Source organism: Corvus hawaiiensis, chromosome 1 (assembly GCF_020740725.1).
Source record: "Corvus hawaiiensis isolate bCorHaw1 chromosome 1, bCorHaw1.pri.cur, whole genome shotgun sequence".
NCBI lineage: Eukaryota > Metazoa > Chordata > Aves > Passeriformes > Corvidae > Corvus > Corvus hawaiiensis.
This window is the reverse complement of record NC_063213.1, coordinates 65,946,339-65,962,376: the sequence shown is the minus strand read 5'-3', so window position 1 is coordinate 65,962,376 and position 16,038 is coordinate 65,946,339. Positions and strand designations below refer to the sequence as shown.

Here is a 16,038-nt window from a genome sequence, read left to right as displayed (position 1 = left end):
TGATAAATAATACCTATCTGCAGCAAGGTTGTATAACTGTAGCTGGAGAGGATATAGTCCAGAGCCTAAGCAGCAGCCTGTGGTGCAGTGTCTGTCTGGCAGCTTGCTGTGGCATACACAGGCTGGAGAACTCTGATTTGAAAAGTGCCATGGAAATATTTACTGAGAGCCCTCCTCCCTGCACCGTAGTACTTTAAATCTGTTGCCTGGTATGAATAACAGTTGCTTTAGCCACAGTGTTGCACAATGTATAACATCTTATAAAACAGATTTTTTAATAGAGAAGTGCCAGTGACACCTGTAAAATTTTGTAGCACAAATAGTGCATATTTGATTATTCCTGTAATTGGTGGTCAGCTGTTGGGCTTTGGTTACTGGTTCCCAGTTTGAATCTAGTCTAGGCCAGCAGTTAAGCCATTACCAGCTGCTTAGGTAAAACACTGCTGTGTCTCTGCTCAGATCCAGACATTGCAGGGACCAGGTCACAAAAGCTAAGCACAACCTTTGGCATCCTTGAGTGGAAATATGAAGGGTGTAATTGAATCTGAATAACTTTTTCCATCTAGAGACAGTCGCCATAGGCTGAGTCCAGAGGACATTGATAGGGAATTTTAAAGGTTTCCCATCATCATAACTAATGTTGTTCCTTTTCTGCATCCAAGGCAGAACCTCAAAGATGCTCTTTTAAAGCTTCCTCCTGATGCTCAAACCTGCTTCCAAGAACTGACACCTTTAAAAAGTATGTTCCTATGTTGCAAAGAGGAAATTTGAAATCTTTAAATGCTTAGTATCAACAGTACCTTTATTAAAAAAGATGAGCTGCTATTCCTAAACCACTCTATGACTCCCTAGTGAAAAATATAGATATGAATTTAACAAATACATGCAGGAGTGAGCAGAAAAAGAGCGTGATTGGTTCTGTCAGTCGTTGTTTTTCATGTAATGTGTTATTTTTAAAATTCTGGTAGATGAGGGTTTCTAGCTGGAATCATTTCCCCATTACGACTGATTGCCTTGCTCTTATGGTACTGTTACTAGGTACAAGTCCAATGAAGACTATGTGTATGTGAGAGGGAGAGGGAGAGGGAAGTATATCTGTGAGGAATGTGGAATACGTTGCAAGAAGCCCAGCATGCTGAAGAAGCACATTCGCACACATACCGATGTCCGTCCTTACCACTGCAATTACTGCAACTTTTCATTCAAAACTAAAGGTAAGGCCACTTCACTGGGAATGTTTTTCCCTCTTTTTCTTTCTACTTTAAAGTAGAATTCTTTTCTTCTCACAATTGGCTGTTTGTGAGCTAAAGAGGTTGCCTCTCTGTGGAGCTTTATTGTCTAATGCTTCAAATACTTGTAATTTCTTATTTCCTGCTTTTCCTTTGTCTTCTGTATATTTATTCAGATAATCACATCTTCGTATGAATGAACTGTCTGGCGTGCCACAGTGGGTGAGAAATTGGAGTGGAAGAGGGAAATCATGGGAGTATTATGAAAGTTAGGTGAAGACAAGTGAGGTGGTTAGCTGCTTATCCTAGATAGAGATGGGACACAGAATTTTAAGTCACTTACAGTGTCATTTGGAGGTAGGAGATGGACATATATTGTACTCATACTGGCACTCAACCAATTGCTCTAGGAAAGAAATTGGCCTCTAATAAATTACTATATTGAAATTTTTTTTTTTACTCTTGAAAGGTAAAGGTTCACTTTCCACTTGACCTTCTAAGACCCAGAGTTGGACCTCTACTTTTTAAAGCCTGTTTACACCTTTAGATACTTAAATGCATCCTAGTTTAAGCAGGCAGTATATTAAACAGTGGTACATCCAGGACTCAAGTGAAACAGACAGGAGAAGTTCACAGTGAAAATACTTTCAACAAATAATTCTAAGCAGTCAAATTTTCCTTGGCTTTGAGCATCATTTAGCAACAATCCCCCCCCAGCTGTAACCTCAGGAACATTTGTGTTTTTAGTGGGTTCGAGACTACTCAGCAGTTGGGTGGAAAACTTCCAAGATAACCCAGTGCTGCACAAAGTGGGATGAATAAGCTTCAGATGTGTCAAAACTCATCACTGCATCCTGACAGGCTGGGTCATCATATTGCCTTTACAATTAAATGCTGGAGTGCAAACCCAGCAAATTCTGATTATGATTTTTTGCAGAGGAGGGGTGCTGGCCAAGTTTGAGTAATTAAGTTCTGCCCCTGTAAAGTTCTCCCTGGTTAGAGTGGTAGCAGATAACTTGTATTCACATCCTCTTCTGCATTTGCCATGCATGGCTCTTGCCATTAATGCTGGCAGAGTCAGGTCACACAGTTGGGTGTTTGATGTTTGGTAAGCCACCCTTCATGACAGGACAGCTTCATGAAGTGTTCAAAACTGGAAAAATTGCTATTTGTGAGTCAATATATTCACAAGAATTATTTCAACATTTGAGATGAGTTACCATCTTCATTTCAAAGCAGAAATAGAGTACTCCATAGAAGAGCCACCATTACACTGTAATTTCTCCTGTTTAAATACCTCAAAGAAACATTTTTTGAGAAGTTTAAGTATGAAGCGAGCAGTTACTTCTAGTAACATGCATTTCATAAATATCCTCATTTACAGATCTGAGCCACTCTTAGCCATTTCTTGGTGATATTTACCATATTTTCTTTTTAAAGGAGAAGGGGAGAGCAGCCTGTGGGGCCTCTCAGCTACACATTCACTTTTGAGATTCAGATCAAGTGTGTCCATGCTCTCATTTTGAATAAGATTAACGTTTGCTTAAGTTGGCATTGAAAATGTTTACGCTAAAAATAGAATTCGTCAAATACTGAAAGAGCTGCAAGATACAAACCTCAGTTTCACGTGATAGTTTTCTGTCAACATGACTTTGAAGGCTGAATCACCCCTTTTCATACTTTGCCATAAACAAAGGAGAGATCTTTTACACCGGTACCAAATGCATCACCATCTAGAATTTCCATCCTCTTTATTTTATCTCGATAAAAAACTTCCTGAAATGTAGACAGAGAGCTGGTAGCATTTGGGGTGGTAAATCTGCCACAGCCCGTGACAGCTTGCATTGAGGGACAAGGTTCTAGCAAGTGTGAAATCAAATTATACGGTTGTTATAAATGTACCTGAAGAAGAGATGGACACGTGGAGTGTATATTTGTAGACATTTGTGTACTCGCAGAGCAGATAATTCTTTTAATTTTTTTTCTTAAGGAAATTTAACAAAGCATATGAAGTCAAAGGCACATAGCAAGAAGTGCATGGATTTGGGAGTCTCAGTAGGCTTAATAGATGACCAGGATGGAGAAGAAGAATTTGGTAAGAAATTAAGGTCTTCTTTCTTTACAGAATTATTGTGTCTATTTTGTCATCTCAGTTTCTTACCCTTTCTTTTCCAAAGCTTTTTAATTCTGGTACAGGAAAAAGATACAGAGATAAAAATCTTAAGAGCTAGTCCAAGGGAGCCAGAAATACTGGAAAAACTTTCACTGAAAGAAATGACAAGCATATGCTAAGGATAAATTGCTGTTGAATTTTTCACGAAGTGTTATGCAGTTTAACTTTATCACTTTCACAGATAAATATGACAAGATTGAAAATACCAGAAAAACAGCTGTTTGCCTAGAAAAAATGCAGTCAAGTGTAGTGCTTCTTTGAAAATAGTTGTGCATGAAGTGGTCCAAGTTTTGGGATGCATATTTCATAGAAATTATATCACTAACATGCCACACAAATCACAAATATGTTGCTGAGTGCTTTTCAAGGAGGTTAATCATCTTCCAGCATAGAGTTCTGTCCTCCTTCACAAATAATTAGGATAAATCTGCAGATAGAGAACATACAGAAATTAAAAACATTATTCATCTTGACCTGTTCTACCTCTTCATTACTGATGAGAATGTTTTCAGAATGAATGCATTTGCTAATAATTGGAATTCTGCACTTCCCACATCCTGAGAAGATTCTGCTGAAGAGGAGATGAGATCAAGGACAGTCAAAGAGGGCCAAACCAGGTTCATGAGTGACTTGCTCAGCATGATAAGAAAGCTGCACCAGACCCAGTGAGATGGAGAACAGCACTGTGCATTAGGACTGTTTGGGATCTCGGCATGTTTAGTGCAGTGATGGCATTTTTTCCTTCCTCACATTCCTCTGTGGGGAGATGAGTTGTGTTCCCTTGCCTTGGTGGATTTTTCTCCTTCCACTGGAATAGTTTATTAGATTGTGGATGAGGCTTGGAGAAAAGAAAGCGGTGGGGGGTCTTTGTTTAAACAGTAAGGGGAAAGAAAGATGAATGCACTTGCTCCCATATGACAACCACTGGCGGAATAAGCAAATCATCTTGAATCTAATTCTAAATAATGCTGGGAATATGACTCAGATGCTGTGATTCAGTAGTGCACTAGGTAGAAAGAAACCTGCGTTTTTCCCTTTTTTGGCCTTCTTCAATATACTCCTTCTTCGTAAGCAAAAAACATGTCTCCCTTCGCAATTTGAGGTACCAGAAAAATAACGCAAAAGATAAGCAGCAGGACAAATTACTGTCTTTTTCTTACACAGGAACTATTTTTATTAATATTTTCAGTCTTCTCGTGACAGAGAAATTGTCACTTTTTAAAACAATGTTCTGTAGCATTTGACATTTTTGTGAGTTTCATAAACTACGGCTGAACAGATATTTCCGTTTACTAGGGACTGAAAACATTTTATTGATAGATAAATTGATATTCCCAATTGTATGCATTAAAAATTGCATTTGTGGTTATAATGCAATGGGGGAAATGTAACAAATGATAACTGAATTTTCAGTAAAACGGGGTCGAAGAAAGCCACTTCAAACATTTGTTGAAAGAATGCTTTCCTTTGACTTCAGGACTATTCAAACGAGAAAGAGAGAGGCTTTCCCTTTTTACATATCATGTACAGGCATGTTTAACCATAGTATAAATATATTATATATTCCCTGAAATATGTTCTTTGCTCAGCACAGTAATTACTTAATCAATGAAATACTCTACTCTGGAAAAAAAAGCACAGACATTCTACGGGATTTGCTACATAACCCTTGAAATTCTTCATGGAATTTAATTTTATGGCTACAATGCCCTTTTTTTTTTCCCCCGAAATAGAGGAGGTAGCACTTCTTTAACTGGAACCCCAAATCAAAAAGCAACTTGGTGATAAAATCCCCACCTTCTTCAAAGGTTCTGGCTCAGGTACCCATAGCAAAACCAGCTGTGCAGCACAAAGATCAGCCCTAGAGACCTATCCAAGAGGCAGGGTAATTAAACCCCTGATAGAGGTGTGTTTGCTGCAGGCAGACCAGTCCAGGCTCTCCAGTTGCTGCAGACTACAGGGCATTTGCAATTATCCATGGAAATTCAGTGAGCAGCTGTATGCTTCAAAAATGTGATTTCATCTGTCTGCTCACCTGGCCAGCCATGAAGGTTTTTCTTCATGATAATTCAGAATCTTGCTTGTCAGCCTATTTTTAAGGCAGAATTAGGAGGGGGAAAAAAGTGCAGTGTATTGCATATCTGGTTTTTTAAGTGTGGTTCAGTTGCCCTCTCTGAAATCCTGAACATGCTAATTTTAGGCAGCATTTTAATCTGCTTCAGCCACCTCTTTGGCTGCCCTTTCCCCAGGGCAGTGCAGCAGAGCTCACACTGGGGCCAGCACCCCTCGTGCCAGGTCTGGGCTCCAGGGACAGCCCTGCCAGCAGCACGTCACCCCCAGAGGACAGCGTGATGGGCCGTGGGTATTGAGCTGCACTTGTGGTGTTGCATCTTTGGCCCTTCCACCCCTCTTCCCTCTGGCATGCATTGCTGGCATGGTTGTGCCACATATCCTTCATGTGTTTTAAAAAACGTCTTTAAATGCTGAAATTTTTGGGGTTTGGTTGTTAAAAATGCTCTGTCTCTTAGACAGTGGTGTCTACTCCCATCGCTTTCCTCAGCTGGAAGGCAACATGAGAAGCAGTAGAGAAAGGTGCAGAAAATCTGATAAGAAATAATTGTGACCTCAGAAAAAAAAATTTCTTCCTGAAGACTGTGTGAAATTGGCCTGTTTCTTGACCTGTAGAATGTCTGTCTGTCTATCTGTCTGTCTCCACCTAATTCATTATCTGAACATTTGGAATACTGATTATTCTTCTGGTAATAGAAATGTCTGCACCTTTGCTTAAAATAACTAAGCTGTATGTCTTCCACTAGAATTCCACTTTGAATTAGAGAATTTACCCAGAAATTTAAGAAAGCCACCAACCTTTTATTTATGAAGGATTTTGCTGGTTCCCGTCTTTTTTAGTTTTTTTTAAAGGCTGGGCAATCACAATTATTTGAATATACAATTTTTTAGATTCATATGAGGAGCCAGGTGTGACTGACAGCAGTACAGATTAAATGGATGCGAACTGAACCAGGAGTGCAAACTTGTGCACAGTCCTGGGCACAGGCAAAAACACACACACACACAGAGTCTGTTTTTTCAGTAATCTGAGAAGCTGAAATTTGTTGTGCTGTAGTGTCTCGGGAAAAAAGAAAGATGCTCCCTAGCTGTCTGAGACTGTATGTGATCAGAGCTTTTAACATAGCATTCTTTGTATTTGGACTTGTCATCATTTGGGTATTAGTAAATACTTTCTGGCTTGGGTTTTTGTATTCAAAACCATTCCCTCATCCATTTATCTTTAATCTTCTGCTCTGTGGAATGTTCTTGTCACCAAAATACAGGGTTACAATGTGAGGAATGTTAATATCTGAATTAAATTGTCAGAGGAGGTGAACTGTTTAGTGTGACAGACTGCAACTGGGGAAATCCTCTTTGGCCATGCTCACACAACATTTTTCTATCCAGTCTTAAAAACAACAATAATTTGTGTTCAAATTAAAACAGTTACAAACTTTAAACTTGTAATAAGCTAATGTATGAATGGTATGGTATGTCTGAGTAAAATTGCACAAGAGAATTCCTTAATAATGAAATCAGTAGATGGGCAGAACATGTAAGTGGTTTCTGTGCAGAAATTTTATCCCAAAATATTCATTAGCAGTAAAAAGACCTAATTGTAAGTTTCAGATATGTATTTATAGATATCTACATACACACATATTAAAAAAACACTTTCATTTTCTGCAGTGTTATTACCACAGTTCTAAGTTAATTAGCTGTACGTTACTTACAGTAGATTTTAAGTGAGTTTCAATGGCTCTTCATTAGCTTAATCATGACACAGTCTGTGTTTTCACTGAATCTACATTTAAGAGGTGAAAATAAATTAAAATCTTTGCAGTAATAGCCCCCTTTTACAAACGGAATGAAAGTCTGGTTCTGTATAATTTACCATAATAATTTTTAAATATTTTTGTTAATATCAGTGTCATTCTTCAACTAGATTTACATTAGGCACACTGACATACATACATACATACCCACAGCCTGACATTAGACTACCTAGTGCTAGGTTTGATTTACAATATACGAGTTACTTGAAGGTTTAGGTGTAAATAATCCCTTTAAGCAGAAGTTGCTCTTACTTTTTGGTTAGTTTCACTTCATTATTTTCTGTGGTCTTAGGAGTGAAAGTCAAAAGCTCACAGATTTTCTTGTTCTCATTTCTGAGGAGCCCTGGTGATCACCAGTCTGAATTTAACCCAGTAGATGTCACTGTGAGTCCTGTTAGAAGGTGATGAGCAGTGGACAGTAGCTGAAGCAAGACTGAAATCAGCCTTGAAATAATTAAAGCCTATGAACAGACTTAGAATGGCAGGAGGACAGCAGATCCTAACAGGGTACAGATGCTAACATTGTTTAACAATATCTTGTTTACCCCTCTTAAAATTTGTGTGCATGGTTGTGGAAAGATCTATTGCAACTCTAATACCATGGATGAAAGGCAAGTGTAAGTTGTAATTGTTTAGAAGAATGCAGTGAATTGATAACATATAGACCTCACTTTCAATTTATGATCATATAATGACATGCTGAAAAATACTTCTGCCTTTCTTTCCATAGTCTACATTTTTTCTTGAGTTTGATGGAGAATATATAGAATATAGAATGGATGCTTTATTTTTAACTGCTTTTATGTAAATGCTAATCCATAACTGAAGATACTTCTAGAACTTGAGGCAATAAACACTGCTTTGTATTATTCAGGTGTTAAAAGGCAATAAATGTAATAAATTTAAATTTAGATGCTAATAGATAGTGAATAGATACTTAGTAAGCTATGTCTTTAATCTGCATAAGTAGACCTAATGGCAGTCATATAGTTACCTACATAAATGCACATTTGCTTAGGAATCTGTAAAACTGAGCAGTCCGGACTTGTATTTTCAAGCCATTCTTGTCTTCCTGCCAGTGAAAGAATGAAAATGAACACTTTGCTTTTTATGTCACAATCTACTTAAATATGGTTAATTGTAACTGAATGTGACTAAGTTATAAGCTGTTGAGCTTTATCACTGGATTTGGTACAGAAATTGCTAAGTTTCTGACAGCTCCTCAGTAAGTCAGGTTGTGTGGCAATGATACTGCAATTAAAACTAAAAGCTGTAAGTTGAGGTTCTGAAGAACCTTTGTTTTAAGTACTTTGTAGTATGATGATAATTAGATGGCTGTTGCTAAAACCATGTACAGTAAGGACTCCTATAGGAAAAACTTCTAATAAAATGAAAAATACCAAAGTACATAGGGAGACATGTTTCAGTTACCTAATTCATAGCATCCCAGCTGGAAAAAGCAGTATGTGGACTTACCAGCCCCAGGCACTTCACAAATGGACATATTAGGATGCTGATAATTCCAGCTAAAACTATTGTGCTAAAGAACTGGGAGCTTTTTCTTTCCTGCTCTGGGGTGCAATCTCAGTATAACAGAGCCTTGTCCAACAAGCTCAGCACCAACACCACAAACACAGTAGACGGCTGACCAACTGAGGACTGACAGCAAAATAAATGAAGGACTAAGGTGTCTTTACCTATGGTTTGTATACGCTTCACTACATAGGATTAAAAATACAGTTTTCTTAAAAATAATTGTAGCTGGCATGTGAACAAAATCCCCAGTCAAAAGTTTTGTCCATGTTTCTATTAAACCTTTCTTTCCAGCTGTTCCTAATTTCTCCAGAGTTCAGATCTGTAAAATTCACTTTCTCCTGTGAAGTCCAGGAAGAAGAAAGAGTCTTTCTAAGGGTTTAAAAGAAAAGATTGCAGCAGTTGCCGGAGGATGAGAGGCGTTACCTACTCTTCCAAAAAGACTCTTTGTAAAAAATTGAGGCTGTCTTGAACAGTCTGTCTGTTAAAATGGTGAGAGTTGAGTTACAAATTCAAAAGAGAAGTAGTTTTCATAAGCCTTCACTTAATAGTGTGAAACTTTTTTCCTGTTTTCTTTTTAAAAAAAAAAACTGTGAACTTTCATGCCAGAAGCCATTTCTCCATATGTTAGGAGCCTTTAAATTTATGATACATCCTTCAATTCGAAAATACCGCACACCGTTTTACAACCTCATGCAAAGTTAAACACAGAAGTCATTTTGTTCCCTCTGGAAATTGAGTCCGTTCTAGTTATGTGTGTGTGTGTATATATATATATCTATATCTATCAGCTACATAAGCATATGGTTATAATTGTACACAGTTCAAGATAGGAAGTGAAGAATTAATTTTCCCCAATTAAAACTGCCAGGGAACTTTAGTAGGCAGTGTACAATTACCAGAATGGATTGGAGCCAGTACTACTTTGTTATAAAGACACTGCTTGGAAGAGTCTTCCAGCACAAGGAGTGGTCACAGCCTCAGCCCAATGTCTCCTTCAAAGGAGACCCATAACCCGGCCTGGATCTTCTACTGCTTAAAACTCCAGCATCGGGTCTTCTTGTAACTCCACAGTGATGCTTAATGGGATCACTGATTGGAAAAGCTTGGGCACCTCTTGTTTCAGCAAACATGCATGCAGGTATAAAAGCCAGAGCAAAGCATTCCTTCGTGCATTGCCAGAACAAGCAAGTCAGGAATCTTTTTTTTTTTTTTTCCCCTCATCTGATGTTGCAAAGTGGTGTGGGAGTAAGGGAACCACATTCATCGCTGTCACCTCGCCTACACTGCAGGCTCTGGCTCCAGGTAACCACACTCAAGTAGAAGCTGGCAAATGCACAAAGGGTGGAGGTAAACAGGGAAACAATAGAGGGAAATTATATGCCATGGAGTCCTGCATGTAAGGAATCTGTGTTCCACACACAGTTTCCCTTTCTCTTTCCATGGCTTTATTGTAGAAAGCTGGGATGTATGCAGAAAATTCCTACATAAACAGCATTTGCTAGTAAATCCCGTAGCATTTTTAAGCGTTGATTTGAAAGAACGTAGTTTCTTGTTGTAAATCAGGGCATTGTTTGCACATATGTTTTCTTTGCTTTACAAATGTGACAAGTCAGTCTAATCACTTCAGGTAGTTTTCTTGCCAGTAGAAACAATCATTTGTGATTGACATCAGCTTTCATAGAAAATGTGATTCATGTGGAGAGAGGGAGAAAAGAGACAAAAATAAGTAGGATTTCATAGAGGATACTTATGTGATGTTGGTAAAGAGACTGAATTTAAGAGGGAGTTCAGAGTAAATTCCAAGACTTTGCAATGCTCCCTGCATTATTTAAAGAGTTGCAGGAAACCTGTGGGTCACCCTTTAGATGTGACACAGTCTTCAGTATCTGTTACAGAGGCATTGAGGGAATCACAGAATTACAGAATATTCTGAGTTGGAAGTGACCCACAAGGATCATTCAAGTCCAACTCTTAGCCCTGCACAACACCATCCCCAAGAGTCTTACCATGTGCCTGAGAGCATTGTCCAAATGCTTCTTGAACTCTGTCAGGCTTGGTGCTGTGATCACTGCCCTGGGGACCCTGTTCCAGTGCCCAACCATGCTCTGCGTAAAGAACCTTTTCCTAATACTCAACCTAAACCTTCCCTGACACAACTTCAGGCCATTCGTCCATGTCCTGTCACTGGTCACCACAGGGAAGAGCTCAGTGCCTGCCCCTCCTCTTCCCCTCACGAGGAAGCTGTAACTGCGATGAGGTCTCCCCTCAGTCTCCTCTTCTCCAGCCTGAACAGACCAAGTGACCTCAGCAGCTCCTCTAATGGCTTCCCTTCAAGGCCCTTCACCATCTTTGTTGCCCTCCTTTGGGCACTCCCTAATAGCCTAATGGCTTTCTCATATTGTGGCACCCAAAACTGCCCCCAGCACTCGAGGTGAGGCTGCCCCTCTGCTGTCTCTCTGCTGCAGAGCAGAGTGGGACAATCCCCTCCCTTGCCTGGCTGGTGATGCTGTGCCTGATGCCCCCCAGGACACGGCTGCCCCTCCTGGCTGCCAGGGCACTGCTGGCTCATGTTCAACTTGCCATCGACCAGAACCCCCAGGTCCCTTTCCATGGGGCTGCTCTCCAGCCTCTCATTCCCCAGTCTGTCTGTACGTCCAGGGTTGTCCTGTCCCAGGTGCAGAATCCAGCACTTTCCCTTGTTGATCTTTCCTGTTGGTGATTGCCCATCTCTAGTTTGTCAAAGTCTCTCAGCAGGGCCTCTCTGCCTTCAAGGGAGTCAAGAGCTCCTCCCAGTTTTGTATCGTCTGTGAACTTGCTCAGTGTCCCTTCCAGTCCTGCGTCCAAGTCATTTAAGAAGATGCTGAAGAGCGCAGGGCTGAGGATGGAGCCCTGTGGAACCCCACTAGTGACAGGTCACCAGTCTGACATCACCCCATTCACTGTAACCCTTTGTGCCCGACCCGTGAGCCATTTGTTCACCCACCACATGGTGTGTTGTTTATCCAGCTGTGTGCTGGACAGTTTGTCCAGAAGGATCCCATGAGAGACACTGTCAAAAGCTTTACTGAAATCCAGAAAGGCTACATCAACTGGCTTCCCTTGGTCAGCTGGGTGGGTTACCTTATCATACAAGGAAATCAGGTTTGATAAGCAGGACTTTCCCCTCATGAAGCCACGCCGGCTGTGACCGATGGCTGTGTTGTCCACCAGGTGTTTTTGAATACCTCCCAGAATAATCCTCTCCATAACTTTACTAGGCACAGAAATGAGACTGACTGGTCTGTAGTTTCTGGGGTCCACTTTTATGTCCTTGAAAACTAGGACAACATTAGCCACCTTCCAGTCAGCTAGGACCTCTCCAGATTCCCAAGACTGCTCAAAAATCATAGAGAGAGTCCTTGTGATCACATCAGCAGCTCTTTAAGTATTCTCAGATGAATCCCATCTGACCCCATAGACTTCAGGGATCCAGCTGGAGCAGCAGTTCCCACACAACTTCAGAGTCAACTGGGAGTTTATCATTCTCACAGTCATGGTCCTCCAGCTCAGGGCACTGGGACCCTCCTAGCTTGTAATTTGTATTGAAGACAGAGGTAGTTGTTTCCATTCAGAAATCAAACATATGTAGATGTTTTAGATATGTTTTCTTTGCAAGTTACTGATGAAGAAACACTGTTCATGTGAATAATAGAAATTGACAGAATTATAGAGAAAAAAATACCAAAAACGTTTAGTCAGTCCACGTGTTATTGTTAATAATATCTTTAACAATCCTATTTGCCATAATTTTGGAACAGAAGTTAATGAATAAATTTTTCCACTAAAATGTATTTTCTATTTTGAACAGCTTTGCCTGTGGATAAGAATTATAAATTAAGACTGTTTAAAATTCCGATAAATATTTTTGTTAGGATCATTCCAGTGACCTGGAGGATTTGGGGTATTTTTAATATGTCTGACATATTCACATCTGCTGTAGTAAATGTAGGAAATCTAGTTCCCGTATTTAGGTAATGTACAAATTACTGTGTAGGCAAAGAAGGGAAAAGTCATTACAGAGGGATTTTTTCAAAGAAGCTATTAGTTCCTAATTGTATCGCTCATCTGAAACCATAAAGGCTTATGATGATGGGTAACTTACTGAGAGGTAGCTCAATTAAACCCATTTATTTTATCTGGAGTTCAAGGTGCTTGTTTTGGTTTTGGTAACATAGCAGCCTAAAGTATAGGCAGTATATTCAGATTCTTTTAAGGGTCTGATTTTTTTCAGAATTGTCCATTTTGATGGTAAGTTCCTGTGTAGATTTCCCTAGAACAGCATCTCTGAGCTTTTATCTAACCAGACATCACTGGTTTTACAGAGCCAAATGATTTTTATGCTGATATGTTTTTTTGGACAGCTCAAGAGACAGACCTTTAATCAAATACAAAATATGAATGTATTCAAAGCATTTTGTCTTTTATAAAATATGATCCCAGACAGCCTGGCTTGGAATCAGACACAGCAGATGGGATTTTTTTGTCTCTTTACTAAAGACGACTCTTTCTTTCCAAGTTAGATACAAAAGAAGGTGAAAAGCTATAGTAAAACTGTATTTTGTAGAGAAATTTACCCCTAGACAGCAGTTTGGCTTTAAGACTTGACGTCAGGAGGGCTTCTTTACGCAAACAAAGATTCATAGGTAAGTTTTGATACAAAGACGGCTTTCTTGGCTCCTAGGACATCTTGGGTGATTTTTGAATAAACCTTTCCAAACATTTGTGAAGTGAAGAAATCTGGTAAGGTCTAATTTTGGTCTCTTTTGCCTGTTAACGAGACAGATTCTTGACTAACAGCCTCCAGTCTTTCTGTTTGCATCCTTCAAAAACCTTTGCAGCCATGATTCATATTAGGTACAAGGACACCCACTTATGAGTCAGAACCAGCCAGAGAATATCCCACTGCTAAGGTTGACAGGCCAGCTCCACATGTCAGCACTGGGAGCCTAATGAACCAGGAATCTGCTCACTGCTCCCCAAAGGAAGAGTGAAGGGTGACTTTGAGCAAATGGTTACAAATGGCATGGAAGAAAACGGCCAAATCCAGAAGGTTAAAAACAACACGGAAACAGAAGATGAAAGATTATGTAGCTGTATAGTGAAATATGTAAGCTGGAAAATAAAAACAAAAATTAAATCTTCCCTGTTGCTTTGATGCAGTGGGGTATGACTGGAAAATACATATGCCATGTGGTTTTTTGGTGTTTTTAGTTGTTCTCTCCTGCTTCCTTCTCAGTCTAGGGCCTTCATTTTCTTGCCTTCTACTTCCCACTTCTGCAGGTGAGAAGCAAAGATTTGGCTATGACCGGTCAGGATATGACGTGGAGGAGTCTGATGGTGGAGATGAAGATGAAAATGACAATGAGGATGATGATGAGGACAGCCAGGCTGAGTCGGTGCTATCCACAACGCCCTCGGTGACGGCCAGCCCCCAGCACCACCCCTCTCGCCACGGCCTGCAGGATGCCGCCAGCACCGACGACGACATCAGGCTTCCAGACTGCTTTACTGGGGCTCACACGGACTCCATGGATGGTCTCCCAAAAGCTCTGCTGACCAAGATGACTGTCCTTAGCACAGTGCAGTCAGTCAGCAGGACCTCCAGGTCGCCAGTAGAATCCACCCATCAGGAAGCACATGAGGACAAAGCCCAGGAGAGAGGAGTGGGTCCCTGCGGTGCCGGTGCAGCACTGACAGACATCGCTCCTGCATCTCCAGGTCGCCAGATGTCTGTGGATTACCCTGGTCTAGAAACAGCCTTGGGCCACTCCTTAATATCAACTGCAGCTCTTACAAAGGTAGGAGTATTTAACTCCAGGGAGAGAGTGGTATTTTAAGTCCTCCTTCCAAAAAGATCTTTTTGGAGATTTTTCAGACATTAAAGTGTTTGCCTTTCCCTTTATTCTTAGAATTCTTGGTGATGAGTCTTTCAGAAGAGTTAAAATTAATCAAGGCACAAATATGTAGGACTCTAGAAACAAGGATGTAGTAGAAGCATTGCTTTTCAAATTCTTTAATTTGATTGTATTCTTCCTGAATGGATTAATTTGTATAATGGTTATTTCAGCTGATGTTTGGAGCTGGTAGATTGTATTACAAATCAGAAGGAAATAACAAATATGTGGAATGAACATATGGTGGTGGTCATCAGAGGAAAGTGAGAGAATTCAGCAATCATTTCACTCTGAAATATGATGATACAATCATTGGTAATTCCAAAGGGAAATTAATCTAGTCCCAAAGTGTTTTGCCTTATCACTAAAAAAAATGGTGCAATTGCTTATCTATCCTCCAAATGTGCTTAATAGTAGAATTAGAAAGAGCACCAGATGTTCAAGGAGACTGGGAGATTGCCCTTGCACAATAACGAAAGGAGAGATGAACATGAGACTGAGACCTGAGTTCCCAGTGCTCTCAGCTTTTCTCCAAGCTGAAAGAAGATTTTAATCAGAAAAGGACGAATTTTGCCCATGCACATGCTAGACACCCGGCTTTTCAAAGCGGTGTGCAGAAAGGTGAGATCAGTCTGTGTACAGGGCTGTGGGAGCGTTCAGTAATTTTGGCAACTGTTCTCTTTAAAATTGTGCCCAAGAAATCACAGAGGGAAGCAGCAGGTGTTGAGCCCTTTTCTGTTCATTAAAGCGGTGGCTTTAATGGAGTGTGATGGGGACAGTACAAGTCCCTTACCTAGCTGACCCTAAAGATATCTTTTGGTAGTTTTGAATTCTTACTACAGACCATGAAGGCATTCGTGCTTTTCAGAATATTGCTCAGAAAAATAAAATGCAGAATAGTTTAATTAAAGGTGTAATCAGAGCACTGCCTTCTCCATGATGAGTACAATATTTAGATATACTACATTGTACCATATAATCATTGTGGTTGGGAAAAAATCTTGAGATCAAGTCCAAGCGTAAACCTAACTTCGCGTGCAGTTATAGAAAAAAAGTAGCAGATAATTTTCAAAAGCATAAATAGAAAAAATTTCAGTCTGTTTTAAGTACTTAGTGGCTTGGTTTTTTCTTTGAAAATTTATACTACTGGATTTATTTTTTTGCGAAGTTTAAGGTAGCAAACTGTTGACAAGGAGAAACAGTAAAAATTATTGCTGCATTGCGTTGTTTGACACAGGCTCATCCGTGTTTGTAAGAACTGTGAGTTCATGTGGCAAATG

General features: G+C 39.9%; 1 protein-coding gene and 1 long non-coding RNA gene across 8 annotated transcripts in view; one reads left to right on the top strand and one right to left on the bottom strand.

The window, feature by feature from the left end:
* Positions 1-16,038, top strand: part of HIVEP1 (HIVEP zinc finger 1) — a 128,798-nt gene that overhangs the window by 102,270 nt on the left and 10,490 nt on the right. For all 7 annotated transcript variants that reach the window (XM_048309085.1, XM_048309035.1, XM_048309065.1 and 4 more), the window contains 3 exons: positions 1,039-1,214; positions 3,220-3,324; positions 14,145-14,662. In XM_048309085.1, coding sequence (XP_048165042.1) covers positions 1,039-1,214; positions 3,220-3,324; positions 14,145-14,662 — 799 coding nt within the window. The remainder of the gene's footprint in view (positions 1-1,038; positions 1,215-3,219; positions 3,325-14,144; positions 14,663-16,038) is intronic.
* The window catches only part of LOC125328443, a 52,232-nt gene continuing 39,508 nt past the window's right edge, over positions 3,315-16,038 (bottom strand). The window contains exon 8 of the long non-coding RNA XR_007204722.1: positions 3,315-3,829. This is a non-coding gene — a long non-coding RNA (uncharacterized LOC125328443). The remainder of the gene's footprint in view (positions 3,830-16,038) is intronic.